Raw genomic sequence first — 12,883 nt, forward strand, 5'->3', positions numbered from 1 at the left:
TGAAGTTATTATATTCAACTCTGATTATTATTTTTGTATGTTTCTATTTCTTTGACATTCTCTCTGAATTTATCCACTCCTCTTTCCAGTCTGGTATACACCTTTGTGACCATCACTTTCAATATCAAGCATATTACTCATTTCCTGAGGTTTTGCCTCTTTTTTTTCCCATTTAGAACATATTCTTCTGTCTCTTCATTTTGCTTGACTTTGTTTTTGTTTGTATGAATTCAGCAGAACAGCTACTTCACCTAAACTAGAGGTGTGTCTGGTGACTTTGGCTGGATGGCTGGAGGTATGGCTGTTGTGGGCTGGGAGTCCTGGGACTATCCATGCTGGGACTGTCCTAGGACAGCTGAGTTGAAGTGGATGCAAGCTTGGATGTCTGAGGGTACTCTGCATAGGAGTACCCTGGCAGGGTGACTGGAGCCTATATGGGCGTGGGCTGTCTATCCCAGGAATGCCATACCAAGGCATCCTGGCACAGTGGCTAGAACAGAGATGGAAATGGGCTAGGTATTCCCAAAGCACTTCATGTAGGCGTCACCCTGCCAAGTTTTATGGAGCTAAGTGGTACAAACTTGGAATGTTCTGGGGTGCTTTGTGCCTTTGCCATCTTGGCAAGATGGCTGGAGCTACGGTGAGTGCTGACCAGGTGTGTCCCATTATGGGCTGCCATGGGGCTTCCTTGATGGGACAGCTGGCACTAGTGTTGGTTAGGGACAAAAGGCTTACTGAGGCAGTAGGTCAACTATGGTGCCTGGATCCTATTTTTGTCCACACTATCAAGATGGAAGGAGAACATTAACTGTGGCACTTGCCGGACTCTCCACCTTGGAGTCAGCAAACTCTTCCACTGTTTGGCAGAGATCAAGGACTGAATCCTTTATATTCTAGTTGCTCTTTTAAACTTTGGCTTTTGGACAGCCCGGGTAGCTCAGCGGTTTAGTGCTGCCTTCCACCCAGGACCTGATCCTGGAGACCCGAGATCAAGTCCCATGTCAGGCTCCTTGCATGGAACCTGCTTCTCCCTCTGCCTGTGTCCCTGCCTTTCTCTCTCTCTGTGTGTCTCTCATGAATAAATAAACAAAATCTTTAAAAAAATAAATAAACTTTGGCTTTTTTCTGTGCCCCAGATAATCTAGGGCTTATGGGGGTAGGGGTCCAGGGGTTGCTGAGGTAGCAGGCTGACTAGGATGCGTGGACCCTGCTCATGTCTGCAGGATGGAAGGGGAATGTATATTGTAATGCTAGCCAGCCTGTCCAACCTGGAGAGAGTTCTAACATCTGCCTATTTGGCAGGGTTCTAAGACTGTTCTTTTCATTCTAGTTGCTTTTTAAAACCATGTTTGTTTGTTTCTGGGCCCCAGGTAGACGAACCTGCTCATGGTCCCTCGGTACTATCTTTTCCCACTGTACTTCCCAGCATTACTTGTGGGGTTTCTTTAGCTACCATGTCACCATCTGTCTTGCCATTCTCTACATGGTCTACCTTTTTTGGGGCAGAAGGTTTTCAATCAGCCACGGTTTTTCAGGAGGAATTGCTATATAACTAGGTGTAGATTTGTATGTCCACAGAGGAGGTGAGTTCAGGGTCTTCTTATGCTACTTTCCTGGGCTAATCTCCCAATCTTCCTTTTTGATCATCTCAAAATCAACTAATATGACATATTATTAAATTGGCAAATTCCCTTCCTTTTTGCTATATACCATAACCTAATCATGGGAGTGGCATCCCATTATATTCAAAGTCTTGCCCACACTTAAAGGGATTAAATTATACAGGCATGCACACCAGGTACAGGGATCAAATATGTTGCACTTAATTAAGATGAATGATACAAGAGAATTAGCAGTTTTTAAAGGAAATTGATGGTTTCAGTTTTAGATATGTTGAATTTGAAGATAATTAGGAATCCAATAGGAGTGGATCTGTAGGTCTTAGAGAAGTTAGTAGTAAGATTAACATAGGAAATATGTATTTGGTAATAATTAGTAAAGGTAATAGTTAAATTATGAGATCATCCGGAGAAAGACTATAGCAAGAAGTGGACTGGGATTAGGTGTAAGTCTAGGTAAAGCTAGAACATCTGCCTGTACATGTCTACCCATGCCTCTTGATTCCAGTATAATCTCATCATGCAATCTTTCATTCTTCCCGTAGTTGGTAAATAATATCCTGTTCTTCCTAATTTTTGGTCCACTCTGTACTTCTTCCACCTCCAAGCCATAAAGTGAGAATCAAGAGCTCTCTTAGTGAAAGCCTTGCAGATCAGATACTAATAGAGATGGACTCTCCTATACACTCTGTCCCACATGGAGAATTGTGAGAATTATATAGAACCCAAGGCTCAATGAGGGGAGATAGTGCCATCATTAGCTTTGAAACACTATTTCTTCCTAACAGAAAGCAGGACTAACTACTTTGCTCTTCCTTCACAGAATTGGCTATAAAGTGTTAGATGGCACAAATTTGGAATGCAAACCTAACAATTTGTACCTGTCTCTTAAAATCTTTGTTTATTTGAACAGAAAAATCACTGAAGCCATTGCAGTGACATTGTTGAAAAATCTGAGCTGTAATTATTTACTTTCTGTAAATAAGTAAATTCGATCAGTACATTTTGATTAGGCTTTCCTCCCTTTACATAAATCTTTTTCTTTCAGGTTATATTCAAGAAGAATGTGTCATCCCATGCCCTTTTGATTGCAAGTTAAGCGACTGGTCTAGTTGGGGGTCTTGCAGTTCATCTTGTGGGATTGGAGTGAGAATTCGGTCCAAATGGCTAAAAGAAAAACCTTACAATGGGGGTCGCCCATGTCCCAGACTGGATCTCAAGAATCAGGTAAAGTGTATGAAGCAACAACAAAAAAATTGAAAAAAAAAATTACCCACTTGATTATTTCTCATGGAAATTGAAGTCATTGTCTTGTTACAAGTAGCTCATAAAAAGTCATCACAAGCTCAGAAGAAGGGTTAAGAGGACATAAAGTAATATAACAGAGTTAGTAATAGAAACCTTGCCCACTCCTACGTAATGCAGAGACCAACTTGGTGTTACTAGCAATAATAATGTTTACAAGAAATAATCCAACTGATTTTATATGGTCTTGAAGTGTAATTTGATTATTCATATTATAAAAGTAATTTGTTTGTATATATATATTTATACATATAAATACATATATTTAAGTATTAAAAATATATAAATACTAATGTAGGAAGAATGTCTAGTACTTTACGGTGATAAGTAGAGTTAGTAGTTTCATCCATGTATTCTAAAAATGGAATACTATTTTCCATCACCAAACTCTTCATCTAAATTTTTTCTTCTCAACAACACCAAAGTTTCCGGTTTTTCATATCTTTTCTGACCTATTTCTCTACCTATTTCCCCAAAGTCAAAGCCATTTTCATAAATGGAACCCTGAAGGATACCCTTCCATATAGATAGATGTCTAATAAAATTACCATCCCAGGCAAACTTTTGTTAGATCTTGTTAGTTGGCTTTTCCTATGTAACAGAGCTGAAGATTTAGTTAAGAATCATAATAAAGACCACAAATTTCTCCCATGATTACATAGTGGCTATCAGATTAGGACCAATATGTATTTTTTTAATCAATTGAATAGATAGAGCATAAATTGATGATAGTTGAAAATTCCTTATTTTTAAAGCTGTGAAAAGTGTGATCCTGCAGATATTTGAACAGAATAGCTGCATAGGCATCTATTATAATTCTATTTATTTCTGCACTATGATACCTCCTTTTGATTAGATTTTCTATACAGGTTGTTGAATGGAAGGGAAATCCATGTGTCTATTCTTAATTAATTTGAAAAGCATACAAACACATGACACAAGATATCAGGTGTCAATTAAGGCCAGTATCTCGACCTATTTTTTTTCCCCTAAAGTTTTGTTAAAAGACCCATAGCTCATTGAAAAGTGAAAAATTACCATTCCACCAAGGAATATTTCTGTTCTAAGATGGCAGAGTGTTTTCTTTTTTTAAGGTTTTATGGTAAAATAGTGATCATAGTTTCTTCTCTCAAAGCTAATGCAAACCTATGGGGAAAGACAAGGCAGAGGATCATAAAATCAACATAGAGGTTGCAAAAACAAGCAAAGAAACCCCCTAAACACCACAGATATAGTAGTTTGGTGAAGGGAAGATTAAGATATGATTAATAAAAACAGGAGGGAAGTAGACAAAGCAGAGGTGGTCTAAGAGATAAGCCTTACTTTAGTACAAAGAAATATATAAGACAGTTTTATGATTACAAGGAAGATTTTCAAGTGACTTCTATGTCTGAGGACTATTTGACCCTCCCTAGAGGATTTTCTAGGCATTTAAAATGGAAAATCACTGCTAAGAATTTATAAACAATGCATGGTAATTCTTATTCTTTCTCAAAATCTTCAATGAAAGCTAAACCTTAATAACAATTATGCTAAACACCAGTTTTTAATATGCTAATTATATGAAATAGGAAATTAGCAAGGGATTAAAGGGACTTCTTTGGAGTGCAGACTTCATTGAAGACTATTTTCAGTATGCAAAGGCAAATGTGTAGAAGTGTGTCTATCAAATTTGAGAGTATAAAGAAGATGAAGATACTTGTCAAGCTGTTGTGACTTAAAGGAAACTTTTTTGAAAATGCTTGATTGACGTATAAAACTGGTAACCTTCAGAAGTAGTACAAGCTAAAAAAAAAAAAAAATAAGCCCAACTTTTAAGGATAACTTAGATAATTTCCATCAGTGAAAATTATGTGAGGATGGGGCCGTCTGCAAGAGGTATTTCTAACTCTTGAGTTCAAGAAGGGAATTTTGGCATTCCAGAGACATTTGTTTATGCTTTGAAACGAATCCTAGGATTTAATGAGAACTCAAATTTACTGTGGTATATATACTGCTATAATGAGGTTTCAGATGTCTAGCACGTGTGTGGCTTAATTCAACTTAAATTGGAAAAACTTCACCCTAATCCATACTTTGTATTTTAACATAAGTTAATTGATAGGGGCATTAAGTAATAAGGCTTCCCTCTTATTTATAAGGAGAATACTATTGTAAAATACTATTGTAAATAGTAAATTTTATTGTAAAAAAAATTCTAAATTTAGACAGAATTCTACTTAGAGAAATTCCTTTTTCAAAGTAGGCACACTTTTACCTTAAGATTTGTGGAAAGCTATCTTTGCTGACTTCATTATATATTTGTTCTTAAATCCAATAGCAGCCCCTGTGTGTGTATGTATGTGTGTGTGTGTGCACATTACATACTATATGGAAATCTGTTTAAAGTTATCCATATTTTCTTAACTGAAAAAAATTGGGTTGACAGGAATTTTCATTATTGAGGAAATATTCCCCAGCTTACATTATTTACCGCAAGTCTTCTTTAGAAAAGATTGCTATTTGTTTCTATAAGCTGTGATCCAGTTAAAGGTACACCCACTGAGGCTTGTTTGTAAAGTTAAATTTTACTACTGGCCTTAGGTTATTTGTCTCCTTTCCAATTGGTTCTCAGGTTTAAATTTATTTTTTCCTATTTTTAGAACCAGGTTAATGTTCTCTGTTCCATTCACATAAGTAAGAGCTTAGAAAAATATATAACCACATTTTAACAGTAAGAGAGGCACATATCTTTAGTACCTGTACAAGAGGAAAATTCTGTATATGTCAGATTGAGCTAAATATATTGTCCATAAGTGTATCTGTAAACATATATACAACTTGTGTGTGTGTATATATAACATATATGCCTACGTAAATGTCAGTATACCTACATATGCTTATTCATTCTTCTCCGTTTCTCTTTAGGACGAGAGGTCTTTTGAAGACAAAGTCTTTCTACTTTTGTAACTCATTCCAGCCTTTAGTGAACTACCTTGTGTATTGTCAGATTACATATACTAGATGCTTTATTTTAAAAGAAGCCTTTTCTCTGGAGGAGTGGGTGGTTAGTTCCATAGAAAAAATGTTAGAACCCTGGTCTCCTGTGCTCTGATGTGTCATTCAAATCCTCAAAAACATTAGTCCTTCTGGAAGAAAAAAGTAACCTCCAAACTATTATTACCCCAAAAGTCTTTCAGGATTTGTCTGAAAACTCCTGGATGTTGACTGCCCATTGAAATCTAATTCAGTGATTTAAAAAAAAAAAAAAAAAAAAAAAAAAGTGTGTGTGTGTGTGGGGGGAGGTTGGTGTTATATACACAAGCTCATAAACTGTTCTGAACCTGTTAGTGGAATCAATTTTTATAATCTCTCATAAAAAGCCTCTCTTTTAAACCCAAACCTATCAATGTGATAGCTTTTTCTCTAGAAGTGCCAAAATGACGGCAATACTTGAATAGCTTTCTGCTAAGTATATTTGTGATGCTAAGTAGCTCTGGCATACAGTTTACCCAAAACTCTTATCAAGGCAGAAAACTTCTAAACAGTTTATTGGATTATCAGGTCAGTTGGCTGATGCCCTTGACTCTCCTTTGCATAATAAAATACATAATACATTTTAATTTTTTCACAGCCTATAATATTTTGAGTAGATTATTTATACTGTTTATTTTTGCTTTTTTTTTTCTTTTGAACTTCTCCTTAATAGAAGCTTAAATATAGGGACATTAAAGCTCTGTTGGACTTATATTTCCCCTTATGAGTTCTTCATATGACTGAAGACAAGAGTTCTAGAAAATAATCCTTTGTTTATAGGTTGCAAATCTTGTGTGTTCACAGTGTAGATGTGGAAAAAAATCATACATTGAGATTCATTACCTATACTCTTAAAAAATGTATGCTGTCTACTTAAATACATTTTTGAAAGAGTTTTGATTAAGTTCGCAACTGAATGAGAGTATATAAATTGAATATGTGTGTTTTTTAGAAACAATTGCTATTTTAAAGTTGTGTCTTTTCCCTAAAAGAGAAATGGTCTAAAATTGGAAATGAATATGATGCATTTTATTTTTCATAGCAGGGTAGTAATGTTTTTGTTTTTGTCTTTTGAAGATTTTATTTATTTATTCATGAGAGACAGAGAGAGAGAGAGGCAGAGACACAGGCAGAGGGAGAAGCAGGCTCTATACAGGGAGCCCAATGTGGGACTCGATCCCAGGTCTCCAGGATCATAACTCGATCCCAGGTCTCCAGGATCAAGCCCTGGGCTGAAGGCAGCTCTAAACCGCTGAGCCACCTGGGGTCCCCAATAATGTTTTTAAAAATACTTTCTTCCCAAAGATACATAAAAATATTTTAGCATGAATGTTTCTTCCTTAGAAGAGGCTTTTGGATGAAAAAAAGAAAAAAAAAAAAGGTTGCTAAAGAGAAACAGCTTATGCTCATTCGATACTACATTAATAGTAGCATATTACGGTGGGAACTGTCACTCTATCTGAATGCCGGTTTACCCAGAAAAATATGGCTACGCTTAAGCTTTAATTTGAGTTAACCAGTTTTGGCTTTTTGCTTCTTTTCCACCAGCAGAACTATCACTCATTCTAGGCTAGTCCAAATCATTCCTGGCAGTGTCCTGCTCACTTTGGACTTAGTACTTTGGCAGGAGACCCAGACTGTAATGCAGTAAGAAGTCCTGTTCTCAAGCATTAATATTGAAGACAGCCCAGGCTTATCCATGATTAAGTACATTCAGGTATACCATTCTTGTGTGGGGAGGGGTGTTGGTTTTTGCACCTTTGATAAGATTTTAAGTATGAAATATCATATGCCATAGAATTAAGGGAAGCACAGTGATTCTTTCCTCAGGGTTACTTGGGAGGATTCAATAGGGCAGATACTCCTAGAAGATTTCATCTCTCTCCAACACAGTAGTAGTTATTCCAAAACCTAAGTACACTACACTCCATCCCAGAAGCAGCACAATCTAGCTCCTAGGGTCTAGTGCTTTTCCTTTTGTTTATCCTTTATGTCTGTGTGCCAACCCCAAAGGCTTGATAGCTCACTAATTGAGCTGAGTAGAGCTCAGAAGGGATGCAATTTTTCTTTTCTGTTCTTGCCCTGTCACCGTCTCCCAAGAAAAATTGTTTTTCTTAAGAAATTTCTCTTCCCCCACCCCTGGACATTTGTGTCTACACATAAACTATTCTTGATCATTCCAAAGTAATAGCTCTCAGGCTTATTAAAATGTTTTGGAACTTTGATCATTTTTCTTGAGAGCTGCCAAAATCACTCATGAAAGCAATTTTCTTATACCTGTTGTCCACTGTCTTGAATTTTACTGTGTTTAATATTGGGTATTGCTACTCTGCAAGTACTCAAAATCACTTTTAATTCTTATTCAAGATGATCTTATGTACCTCTAGAATGGTCTTTATTAAACTGGCTTAGTAAATGTTCCTAATGCTATTGTCAGGGAGCAAGAATTCATTTCCTCTTCAAGGGTCCTTCTAGCTGGACTAAGAATGGAATTCATTTGAGGGAGATTAACAAGAGAAAATCAAATTTAGTACTGCATGTACGGGGAATCCACACAGACATGGAAATCCCAAAGATAGGCAATATGAGGTATGCATGTCATTCTGAACTAAGGGAAAGGGGGACTGTAGTCTGGGACTTTAGAGGAAAGGAATGAAATTCACAGGGTGATAAGAAGAGCGGATGTTTGGTAATTAGATGTTTGCCCTGCTTTATAGATGAGTCACTCCAATAAAATTAATCTCTGAGAATAATACTTATTCTGAGAAAGACCTCCAATTTAGGTTCTTCTGTGAAGTTCTCTTGAGCCTGTAGGGTCTTGATTGCTTTCAGCTTACAGTAATTTTCATGGCAAAGTAGCCCATCTTGGGGCAGCCTGCCCTTAGCCCCTATACTGTCTCTAGGCAGAAACACTAGGACTGGCTAGGGACAGCCATAGAGCTATGAAGCAAGCAAATTTTGTCAAATTTGGTCTTCGTAACACTTTCACTATGTTCCCATACCTCATATTATCCTTGGTCCCTTAACTCCTGAAGTCCTGAAATATTACATTGGATAACATCAGCTTCAGTAGGAAATCACATCATCTATGTTTACAATTTTATAAAACTATCTTCTTAACCAAGTACTTAAAGTAGCAGTTCTCAAGTATTTTTCTAGAAAAATAGTGGCATATCCTACTTTTCATATCCTTCTTGAATCATTCTGTCCTAAAGCCTTAAATACAGAGTGGAAGTTTCTCTCTTTTTTTCAGGTATTGAAAGAATGTGGTTTTGACTTTAACCTCAAGATTTGATTTTATAAACATACTTTTTATAAAATTAAATTGAAATGATGGGAGTGTAACACCTTTAAAAAACTTGCTGAATATCTACTTGAAAGTAAAATTTTAATGGCATACTAATTCTCTAGCTCTTTGAGATATAATTTGACATTTAACATTATATAAGCCTAAGATGTACTGTGTACCAATTTGATACATTTATATATTGAAATGTGATTATCAAGGCGCTAACTAACACATCTCCCATGTCACGTAGTTATCATTTCCTTTTTGTGGTGAGAACAATTAAGACCTAGTCTCTTAGCAACTTTGAAGCTTACAGTATTGTTGATTATAATCACTGTGCTGTATATTAGATCCTCAGGACTCACCTATGAATTGAAGTTTATCCCGTTTAGATTTTTTAAGCTTTATGCCAATATTGTTACCAGAAAGCAAGTTACCTGGATCCTGTAATAGATCCCTACAGGAAAGCATTAGTGAAATCATGATTTATTTTTTTCTACATGACTTAAGAGTCAGGATAAATATAGTTTCTCAGAGAAGCTTATTTAAATATTTTGAAATCCAGAGTTCATTGTTTCATAACTTTTATTGATCATAACAGAATAATCACCATGGGGGTGGAGAGTGATATAAAGACGGTTTCCCCAGACCCTGCTCTGGAGACTGTGGCCTGCACAGTTACAGCGGGTCCAGGAATGTGTATTTGTTAACAACGGTTTGGTTTTGCTGGCTCTTCAGATCAGGGAAGTTGGTAAACGCTGCCAGAATTGAGATTCTTGCCACTGAGGCTACCTTTTCTGCTGAGTTCAGCTCTGGAAAAGATTTTCTTTGCAGTTGACTCAGGCTGCCCTTTCTAAGCTAAACAATGAACACAACTATTTGTTTGATACTCAAAGCAGATCTGGGAGGACCCTCCCACTTGACAGAAGAGGAGACTGAGGCTTACAGAGGTGTAATGACTTGCCCAAATCCACCCACTGATACATAGAAGAGGTTAAGAGTCAATGACATCGAGATCAAATGCTGCCCTGTCATCTCTTAGCTGTGGGAACAGGAGAGAATTATTTAACCTGAGTCTCAATTTCATAATCTGTCAAATGGGCATAATAATGCCAACACCTTCATAAAATTACTGTATGAATATAAAATGAAAACACAAACTTTCTATCTCGTTGTTGGGCATATAGTAGGTGCTTGAAAAATGTTAGGTAAGATTCTTTTTCCTTTAACACTTTATTCTTTTAACACATAATTTGTGTTTCCAACTCCATTTGCTTTCAGCTATACCATATTGCTAGAACTAATTTATGCATTTATCGCTTCTCTTTTTGCATTTAGCTACTTGAACATTTGTAGTCAAACATTTTCGTTGTAATAACTCAGATTAGATACATTGTAAAAGCTGCTATCACTGCTTCCTGTATGGGAAACCTAATTTATTTTATTTCTAAACATCCTGTTCAGCACTGCATTTTTTTAGTGGCGGAAAGGAACATAGCTTTACGTATATTTGTGACTAATTCCTTATGAATTTGTGATTCTTTACATCCTTATTTTTATAAATATTTTTGTTAAGGAGTATAACAGAAAGATAAGCCAAATCGTTATGAGTAAAGCTCTGTGAATTTTCAGTTATCAATATCTCAGATGTCCCCCTTTTGCTCCATCTTTCTTATTACCACCTTCCTCTCACCAAATAGAACTACTATTCAGATTTCCAACACTATTATTGGGGAGGAAAATTTTTTTTATTTTATCCTTCAAGATTCTTCTGGCTGGTCTAAGAATTAAAATCACATGGGACAGATTAACAGGACAAAAACAAAAGTTTAATAACAATATACGTCTTGTATGCATGGAAGTGACCCAGGGATACTGAATAACTCCCTGATTTCCAGATGGCCAGAAGTCATCACCTTAAATACCATCTTCAACTAAAGACAAAGAAGATGTTGGGATTGGGGAGTGAGTCATGGCAGGTTACAGAGAAAACACAGTAAACACAAGTAAGGTTGTTATGCATATTTTAAGTTGTTGCTTTCTCTATTGATAAGAGTTTCTAGAGATTGAGTCATACCCCCTTTCCTGGTACAGAGAGGGAGGTATCCTTACAAATGGAGGTTTTCTTTATACATGTAAATATCTCTTATAACAGGCTAACTTCTACTTGGTTTTCACAGCTTCTCCTGTGCTTGCAGTTTCTTAAAAATAACTAGATTAAAAGAATCAATATGCCAAAAAGAGGCATATTTTAGGTGGTATACTTTAATAGGTATACTTTGCCACTTCACTATAGTTTATCATTAAAAAAAAAAAACTTGAAAACTTGACATAAATCAATTTTGCACTATGTACTCCTTGTGCCTGCCTTTTCCTTCTCATCATGTTTGTGATATTTATCCATGTTGTGATTTGTGCTAATATTTCATTTTCATTGCTCTGTTATGTCTTTATGTATATCCACATTACTGTGTTCACCCATCTTACCTATTTTTATTGTTGATGGTTGGACATTTGGAGCTATTAGAAATAACACTGCCATGATCATCCCTATACACATCTTGTGGTGCTCATATGTGTGCATTTCTATTGAGTACATACCTAAGAGTAGAATTCCTGTCATAGGATATGAATATAAATTCAACTTCAGAAATATGGCATTTCTTTTTAACTTGTAAATTATCTCAGATTGTCCTAAACAGAGATACTATAGACTTCTAGATAATGACCTGGAATATGACCTGTCTGGCATCATGAAAAGTGGTGTGGAAGTCATATAGATACATTAAATGTTTATCTCAGCACGTGTTCTCTCAAGGCATATCTGTGACTGGTGTCTACCCTAGAGTCACATCTGCCTTCCCAAAGAGAACAAGTGTACAAGCAGTGCCTCCTGGCCAAGTTCTGCTCACCTCTTTTCTAAACAACCATTATAAGCATTATATTTCCTCTGTCTCTAATCCACCCCCACCACCCCTACACCCCATTCCTTACACAGCAGCCACTGTGAACTTCCTAAATCACAGATCTGCCCATACATAAAAGTTTTAATGGGTCTCTTGTTACCTTCAGGATAAAGTGCAAACTACGTAATATAGTTAATAAGACATTTAATGATCTTGCCTGAAACACATGTCTCTGAGTTCAGAATCCCTTTCAAGTTAGCAAGACCCTCAGGCCGGGGAAGCTGCTTAAGAGTCAGGAGGAAAGAGCCACTTCTCTATTGCTGGCTCCTCAACAGCACTCATACAGGCTTTCTCATAGAGAGTGAGAATCTCACCTTTTAAGGCTGATCATATAAATCAAGTGGTTGTCTAACATGCTGTCTTTTAACAAAAATTGACTTTCAATTTGCAAGTCACCAAACACTCACCACTCTTTAATGATGTTAGATATTTGGATTTACTCTGTTGCCTTCTTTCTGGAAGCTATTCATCAAATTCCCTCCACATTGGATTAAAGTCCTGCTCCAGGGCAGCCCGGAGTCGGGGGGGGGGGGGGGGGCCTCAGTGGTTTAGCGCCATCCCAGGGTGTGATCCTGGAGATCCCAGTTCGAGTCCCACGTCAGGCACCTTGCATGGAGCCTGCTTCTCCCTCTGCCTGTGTCTCTGCCTGCCTCTCTCTCTCTCTCTCTCCTTTCTGTGTCTCTCATAAA

At 36.8% G+C, this 12,883-nt stretch overlaps 1 protein-coding gene across 1 annotated transcript in view; it reads left to right on the forward strand.

The window, feature by feature from the left end:
• Positions 1-12,883, forward strand: part of THSD7B (thrombospondin type 1 domain containing 7B) — a 735,307-nt gene that overhangs the window by 547,565 nt on the left and 174,859 nt on the right. Inside the window, exon 14 of the mRNA XM_025430666.3 lies at positions 2,668-2,846. Within this exon, the coding sequence (XP_025286451.1) occupies positions 2,668-2,846 (179 nt within the window). The remainder of the gene's footprint in view (positions 1-2,667; positions 2,847-12,883) is intronic.

Source organism: Canis lupus, chromosome 19 (genome assembly GCF_003254725.2).
Source record: "Canis lupus dingo isolate Sandy chromosome 19, ASM325472v2, whole genome shotgun sequence".
Lineage (NCBI taxonomy): Eukaryota > Metazoa > Chordata > Mammalia > Carnivora > Canidae > Canis > Canis lupus.